General features: G+C 38.7%; 1 protein-coding gene across 1 annotated transcript in view; it reads left to right on the top strand.

The window, feature by feature from the left end:
* The first annotated feature begins 6,106 nt into the window (after positions 1–6,106).
* Positions 6,107–8,989, top strand: part of LOC143280822 (alpha-soluble NSF attachment protein-like) — a 34,673-nt gene continuing 31,790 nt past the window's right edge. The window contains exons 1-2 of the mRNA XM_076585522.1: positions 6,107–6,308; positions 7,200–7,282. Coding sequence (XP_076441637.1) covers positions 6,217–6,308; positions 7,200–7,282 — 175 coding nt within the window. The 5' untranslated portion in view covers positions 6,107–6,216. The remainder of the gene's footprint in view (positions 6,309–7,199; positions 7,283–8,989) is intronic.

Genomic DNA, 8,989 nt, shown 5'->3' with positions numbered 1-8,989 from the left:
TGGATTTCTTTTGACCAAGCAGACAGCAGCAAAAAGGGGAGCAAAGAATCATGCAGGTAGTATAAAAGTATATTGCCCATTGTCATACAAGAAGGCAATGAGTAAAATACTGGAAAGAGACTTTTATGGGTGCTTTCATTCAACTCTAACGCATCGTCACTCAGTGGACTCTCTCAGACTTAGGGCCGCTTCGCAGATATTCGGTTCAAATTTCATCCCCCCTCCCCCATAGATATGCGGTTTCCCCCAACTAATCATTCATCACCCTCCCCTCCTCTTCTAAACGATAATACTCAAATGTTTCCATTGACACTCACAAAATGTCTTCGGTCACCGATATGTGTGCTTTGCTTGCCTTTGTCTTGGTTCATTAGCTGAGCCCCATGGGGAACCGTCAGGGCACTGCGATGTGAACACTAGCCTTCTCCATTTTGGACGATCATGTGCAAATGTCAGCCCTGTCCACTCTTCAATGTTGTCAGACCTTTTTCCCCTTTGTCTACCCCTTCTTCTCTTCCCCTCTACCTAAACTGTCAACAAAGTTCCTCCTTTGAATCACAACTTCAGTCCAACAACACTGAGTCACTGAAACAAACAACACACACACACACACACACACACACACACACACACACACACACACACACACACACACACACATGATTTGCAACAAAATAAACCATACTTGAACATAAAGACAAGTATACCTATGTTTCCAGATCATGTAAAAGTTACACACCCTTTACAAGTTTTATGAATTTACTTAAGTTGTGTTTTCTTTCCAGCACGAAATAAATTGCATAAACCGAACATTGACTAAATCAGTGAACGCGATTGATATTCATACCTACGTGATATAGATTTATTTCGAATTACAATATTTTTAGGACTTTCTCAAACAGAATGAAATTCATCGATCCCCATCAGTTCCCATTTTTCATCCCTTGCAAATCTATTTTCTGTTCTCGACTTCTTTTCCGCCTGTTTGATCTGCAGTCTATGATTACTGCAACGAAACATTATCAAAGGACGTGTGTGTGTGTGTGTGTGTGTGTGTGTGTGTGTGTGTGTGTGTGTGTGTGTGTGTGTGTGTGTGTGTGTGTATCTGGAAGTTGTGAGATGTATTTTTCTTAACAAAAGTTAAATTTGATGCTCCTATATATAGAACTGACATTTCAAGCGATTTTCTCTTTGACCGAACGTACATCTTTCACTTTGCGTGATATTTCGGCAAAAGAAATCATTACTATACATTGTTTGTGAAAACCAAACACAGTCATCACTGTCCTGCTTGAATATATATATATATATATATATATATATATATTGTGTCAGGCGCCTATAGTGGAAGCATGGGATTTTCCCAGGACACACTGCTTACTGATGGACCCCTCCTTCCTACCTTCCTACTCTCCTCCCTTCCCCTTCCATGGCATCAATCCCCACCAACACCCCTCCCCATACCCTCTCTTCCTCCCCCCCCCTTCCCTTGGCCGAGTGCAGAGGGAGCAAGTTATCATGAAGTACTAATAATTAAAGATGGTATCTCCTCGGACCATTCTCTTCTTATACATTCCCCTGCCTCAACCCCATGGGGGCTGTGTGCTGCTAACTGCTGAGTTGGGATGTGCTGCTAACTGCTAAGTTAGGATGTGCTGCAGAGTGCTGTTTAGTTTCAGTTTCAGTAGCTCAAGGAGGCGTCACTGCGTTCGGACAAATCCATATACGCTACACCACATCTGCCAAGCAGATGCCTGACCAGCAGCGTAACCCAACGCGCTTAGTCAGGCCTTGAGAAAAAAAAAAAAGAAGAAAAAAAGTGCTGTTTAAAGTAAGAGAAACAAACACCTCATTTCACCTTACTAAAAGACCCTGCTGTGGTACGAAGAGAGCGGATTGTGCACCTATCCTCTGCCTGTTATCCTGCCCCTTCCTTCCTTCTTCTCTCCCCCTACCCCTTTAACACGCAAGTTTCAAGTTTTCAAGTTTTAATTATCCTTTCACTCCTTTTGGAGTATGGAGGATTACTGCAAAATAATATTTTCGTGCCCAGAACAAACATTTCCAAATACACAACAATGTCACATAAAAGTTGAGAAACCACAAATGTCTTTTAACTCCAAAAGTATAGCCAGGCAACATTTGCAAATCTAATCATCTTACTTACAGCTAAAATGACTGTTTTGCCTCCTTTGAGCATATTACAAAAATTAAAACCCGATTTTGGAGACAAATATTTTTTATGAACATATCTCAGTATTTCGTAGCTGATCGTAATTGGGACATTCCATTATAAAATGAAACTCATCACCAATCACAGACATGTTACAAACCTTACAAAGCTGTAACTCTCGTGGTATGCCTTTGTGTCTCCCTGTTTCTATTTCCAGCTTATGATTACTACTTCGAAATCTGATGAAGCTGATAACGTAATTATCAGGCATTTGACTTATATATTTTTCTCTACCAAATCCACTTTTGAAATTTCGATAAAACAAACATTTACTACTCGCCTCTAGAGCATGTCTCCATAGATTTTGAAAACTATCTCTCAAAACAATGTTGACATTCTTGCAGAAAGATTCCCTCTCCAAGAAGAATTGAGCATCCCAAACACAGTCATACCCTGCTTCTATTAAAATTTGTCTGATACAACTCATCCATTTTGAAGAATAAATACCATTTCGATATAAGTCAAGTAATATCAATATATTTTCCCAGAATATTTTTCTGTGTTTGATATCACTAAGCTGGTCCAAAATCGAACTAATCTCATTTTCACTAACACACTAATTGGATAAATACCAGTTTCTCCATAAACAATTTGGGTCATTGTATTTCTGTTCAGTTTGAACAAGCGTTTCAAAAATTTCAATTCTAATTTTTCAAGTATATCTACAGTTTCACAACCCCATATTTCTGCACCATACAACAAAATAGGAACAATCATAGACTGGTACATGTCCAGAATGATATGTAAAGGTGAATCTTGATTTCTGGCTGACTGAAGTAACGAAAACATAGCTTTTTGGTCCTGTTCATAAATCCTTTTTTTTTTAGCTTTGTAAAAGGTTCCGTTTCTACTAAATTCGATACCAAGATATTTAAAAGAATCGACAACATCCAAACATGCATCACCAAACTAAAAAAAAACAACAGGCTTTAGCTTGTTTGTAGAATTAAATATCATCACTTTAGTTTTCTTTACATTGACCACTAGTTTCCATTTTAAACAATATTTGTGAAAAACAGTGAGGGACTGTTGTAATCCTTCTTTCGTCTCTGAAAGTAAAATTGTGTCATCTGCATACAACAGTACAAATAATCGCATGTAATTATCTAACTCTGAAGTGTTAACATTCAATAAAAGATCAACAGATGGACTCTGATGCTCAGTCAAATACAACTCTAAATCATTGAGATACAGAGAAAAAAGCAAAGGCGAGAGATTTTCTCCTTGTCGTACACCCTTACAAATGCTAAAGAAATAAGATTTTTCACCATTTAAAAACACACATGACTTAATTCTATCATACATGTTCATTATGACACGCAAAATTTTACCATTCACGCCTTCATAAACAAGTTTTTGCCATAACCCACTTCTCCAAACTGAATCAAAGGCTTTTTTAAGATAAGATAAGATAACATAACATAACATAAGATAAGAATAACTTTATTATCTCCAACTGGAGAAATTTGGCCAGGTGCATTATCACAACATAGACAAGTAAACAACATGGGGACCATAACTGTAAAAGCAACAACAGCCCCTACAAATATTACGAAGATACAAATGTAAAAGATATCAGATACATCGTTTCATACATACATCCACACACTGCAGGTAATAACTAGTATTCTTAATGTAAAAACAGAAAGAATTAAGAAACATTATTTGAATATAATTATAAACATAGCCTACTATACTGCACATTGATTATAATAGACAGATAAGATTAGAATAAAGATGAATTGTGGAAAACCACAACCAGATAATCAGCACACACCCGCACCGCCCCCCCCCCCCTCACCCACCCCACACACGCGGATAACTTGATTAAACAAGAGTAATAAACATATGTTCTGAAATAAAAGCATTTCACATATTCACTTTTAAAAACATTGCAATTAATTATTACATCGTAATTATTAAACAGAAATATATTTAGAATATGGACGTTAGCATTAGACATTTTCATTGTACATTCATCCTGCATATTGCACATTATTCTTCCTACATATTGCACATTCATTATAACCAATTGTCACGTTTTAAGCTCAGTAAACACACACACACACACACACACACACACACACACACACACACACACACACACACACACACACACACCACAACTAGAACAAGGTACAGCCTATCATGCACGGACTTTCACACGTCTCACATGAGAGTGCGCGCGCGCGCGCGCGCGCGCACGCACACACACACACACACACACACACACACACACACACACACACACACACACACACACACACACACACACACACACAGAGTTCTCAAGAATTTAAAAGGTGGATTGAACGTGGAATAAAAGTCTTCAGAGCTCTGGATTTCAACTTAAAAGTTCTGTAGCGTCGTCCTGATGGCAACAGCTCATAATACTTTGCTAAAATATGGGTGTCGTCAGTTGCTATCTGCCTGCTTTTTTTAACCACTCGACTTTCATACAGCTCTTGCATACTAGCTTGTTTCACTCCCACAATTTTACTGCACACACTCATGACATCGTTCAAAACACGCTTACTCCTCACTCCCAAACTTCCATACCAGCACATAAATGAAACTGTAAGCACGGACTCGATACAACATCGATAATAACTTTGAAGAATATTTGAATTTATACCAACATTTCTAAGCTTCTGTAAACAAAAAATTCTAGATTGACATTTCTTATGAATGGAATTAACATTTCTGTCAAAAGACAGCTTATTGTCTAAGATGGTCCCTAAATATCTATATTCATTGACCCTCTCCACTGTTTGACCATCAATAACAAGGTCAGCTACAGGCAAGGGGTCTTTCCGAAAATCTATTAACATTTCTTTTGTTTTCAATACGTTGAGATCCAGGAACAGAACTTTTTAATTTCACTGAAATAAATAGCATCAGAGTTGGACAGATCTTCAATTGCTGAATCATCAGAATATTTTATGACAGGAGTTTCCTCCGTGCCTCTGCAGTCATTTGTGTACAGTGTAAAAAGAACAGGGGACAGCACTGTACCTTGGGGTGCACCAGTAGAAGTAGATTTTAGAGAAGAGTGGGCAGAATGAAAGCGGACGGACTGAGTTCTATTGAGAAGAAAACTTACTATCCAAAGAGTAAGCTTCGGATCAACATCCATGCCTAGCAGTTTGAGGGCAAGGAGATGAGGTTGTATTGTGTTAAAAGCAGAAGAGAAGTCAACAAAAAGGATACGAACGAAAGATCCCGTGTTATTCAAATGAAGGAAAGCATTATGAAGGAGAGTTAGGATAGCATCGTCAGTACTTCTGTGTGCTTTATAAGCAAACTGAAGAGAGTCAAGCTGCTGTTCAGTGAAAGAAAGAAGATGTCGGAGAATAATTTTTTCAAAGCATTTCATCACTACTGAAGTCAGGGCAACAGGACGGTAATCATTTAGTGCGGCTGGGTTCTTTTTCTTGGGGATAGGACAGATAGTAGATTTTTTCCAGATGCTGGAAATCAACAAAAGCACAGTAAAGTTTCTTCTTTTTCATGGAGAAAATATCAATTAGTGATTTCAAACAAACATTTGATCTAATGTAGAATGGGACTGTCTAAATCCTGCTTGGGCTCCTGAAAGTAGGCTATATTGTTTACATTGATATAATCAGTCAGTCTAGCATTTAACACACACACACACACACACACACACACACACACACACACACACACACACACATATATATATATATTACATTGTGCCTTTTATTCCTTTCATCTCGTTGAAGACTGTGTGATCAGTCTAGGGGAGGTAACATGTAAAGCGGAAAATCGATTTTTATCGGTAATTTTTTTCAGTTTCCTCCCTTAATGCGTGAGGTGGCGAGACGGGGGCGGAAGTTGAAGGATGACCCCGTGTCAGCTGTGAATGGGTAATGCGACGCATCTGAGACAGACATCTTGTTATTTCTCCAGCTTAGATCCTTTGACTGTTTCATTCTACCGGTCTTCAACGAACAGGAATTATGGCAGATAGCGAACAGAAGGGAATGCAGCTTTTACAAGAGGCTGAAAAGAAAATGAAAACGTCTAAAGGTTTCTTCGGGTCCGTGTTTGGGTGAGAGACGATGTTTGTTTACATTATTAATTATACTATGCGGCCAACCACTTCATATGAACTGTACAATATTAGTCATGTTATTTTAACATCGGTGTGATTTTTCCCAATACCAGCGTGTGAGAGCCCATAATTATTCACAATACTAATTAAAAGACATATCTTTTACGTACAGCACCTGTCGACGGTTCATGGGCTGATGCCGTGTTGCGGACTTAATAATTTAGGTATAGAGTGGGTGGATCCAGAAGAAACCTCCCTGCTAGTTTTAGTTCACGTGAAGAGAACATCAGATTTGGGAATTATGCATTCGTTTTTGAGTTTTACTGTTCAGTAAGAGACAAGATAAAAAAAAAAAAAACATAAAAAATAAAAAACAACAACCCCGATCGTGTGTGTGTATACAATAACATGTGACAGATAACATGAACAGGATTTGCATGGAAGTGTAATAAATTAGGTTAAAGGTTAAAGGTCAGTACTACTGTAGCCTTTTATGTTATCAGTGGCAGTGAATTCATACTTTCAATGTCTCCTTGTCTGGGTTTGGGCATAGGAAGGGCATGGGCCAATCATCTGATGATCTCCTTTCAACATAACCTTCTCTGACCAAAGCCAAACCAGTCTATTCACATCTGGGTGGAGTGGAGAAATCAGAATAAAGTGAAAGTGCCTTCCTTGACACAACACCATAACAGAATGGGGCATTGAACCCTGGTCATTACTGAACACTGGATCACTCCTCATTGGAACTGAAAGTGCACACATCAAACCATTGACAAAGTAACTCCAAGTTGGCCTTGAATTTTATCATTTATTTATTCTAAATTGTAGACTAACATTCTCAAGTATACCAATAATCAAAGGAAACATTACCTTGGTTGATTGCAGAGGGGGGTCCAGCAAACAGGAGGATGCAGCTGAACTGTTTGTGAGGGCAGCCAATGCATTCAAGATGGCAAAGAAATGGTCCAGTATGTTTTTGTTATAAATCCATTTACTTTCTGTCTTTCTCTTATGTTTTTACCCCCTTTTGTCTTTAAGTTGTATTATGCTTCTAGTTTACTCTGTGTGTGTGTGTGTGTGTGTGTGTGTGGATGGGTAGCTGGGGCACAGAGGATATTAAATTGTTTGCTTACTTGTCTGAACAGGGAAAAAAATCATCCCCGAACAACAGTTGTTAGTCTGCCCTGAAAATGGGTCAGCATGATGCCTTCTATTTCATGTCAGAAAGTTGAAAAAGTGGTCAGCAAAACAGTGTGAAATTGACTCAGGATACTGAGGTTAACAAAATGAGTGCAATTCCGCCACCTTTTAAGGCCATCAGATCAGTGATTTCATATCCACTGTGTCTATGGCTTGGCACATGTATGTGGGATCCAATCCTCTCCACCAATTTTGCCTCTCCCTGCTGAAGTTATGTACCCATTCACACCTGCATGGAGTGAGGAAAATACAAGTAAAGTGCCTTTCACAAGGACACAACATCATACTGAACACAGTTGGCAGAAAGAGAAGAAAAGATCATTGAAGAACAGGTAGGATTTTAGGATACAGTACCTTGGATCATATCTTTACATTGTATGTCATGATACAAAATGTCTTCTCAGAAATTTTATAGCAGGCTGTAAGATTTCCACAGAGCTTTTGATTCAGTCAATAAAAACTTGCTGTCAAACATACTGTGGACAAATTGCTTACATACATATATATATATATAGCATTTTGATTTTCGCTGACGCATTTTCACAGCGCTCACGCAAAACAACTTTTACTCCAAGCCGTATCAATGCAATTTTAGGACTGACTTGGCAGCTAGGTTTGCGATACTGAATCAGACGGTACAAGACAAAGTGTCTGTGCATGCGGAGCACTGCGAGATGCCTACGTGACTCTTAACAGCTACAGCCAATTAACAGAGTACGCGCGCACACAACACTGCTTAGCTGACGAGTTTTGGAACAGAGTGGCGTCATTACAGGGCGTGACCCTGTAGTGGGAAAGTTAAGCCTTGTTTAACTGCTGAACGTTACTCGGCTAGCCTAGGCCCTAGCATTTTTTTGTTTTCCACTATCTCAGTCATGGAATCGACTCAATATGATTGTCAGGGCTTGCGGTGAATTTCAGCGCCGACGTGAGCGGCGAAAATAGGTGAGTAAACCTTTGATTTAGTGTCATAGGTCTGACGCAATTCTGACTCTAACTTACGCGTTTTTTTGCCGACTTTGCGTAAGCTGCACGCGTTTTGAAAAAGTCTAGCGCGATCCCTGTATATGGCAGACTGTATGCGGCTCCTAGGAGTGTATGCAACTTGGTGCTTGCATACATCACATGTGTGCACATTAGAGGTATGTACACTGATTTGTTTCAATGCCCACATAGTCAAACAAGGTTGTCCCCAACTATTTTCATTCTTTATCAATGAACTGGCTATAGAACATTAGAACTTAGAAGTGACAAAAAGTTTGGCATAGAAAATTTAATTTTGAAATAGATAGACCAGCTTGGGGAAGAGCAAAGAAAGTCACAAAGGAAACCAGATTAAGAGTTTTACATTGGGAAATTCTTCATAATAAAAATAATATCTAGCCAACAAATATGATTCTAAATAAAATGAAAATTAAAGAAAACAACAAGTGTGCTTACTGTTGTGACAAAGTAGATTACTCCGAACACTTTTT

This window comes from Babylonia areolata, chromosome 4, assembly GCF_041734735.1.
Source record: "Babylonia areolata isolate BAREFJ2019XMU chromosome 4, ASM4173473v1, whole genome shotgun sequence".
NCBI classification, from domain to species: Eukaryota; Metazoa; Mollusca; class Gastropoda; order Neogastropoda; family Buccinidae; genus Babylonia; species Babylonia areolata.
Note: the sequence above shows the minus strand (reverse complement) of the source record. Positions and strands in the feature narration are given on the sequence as shown.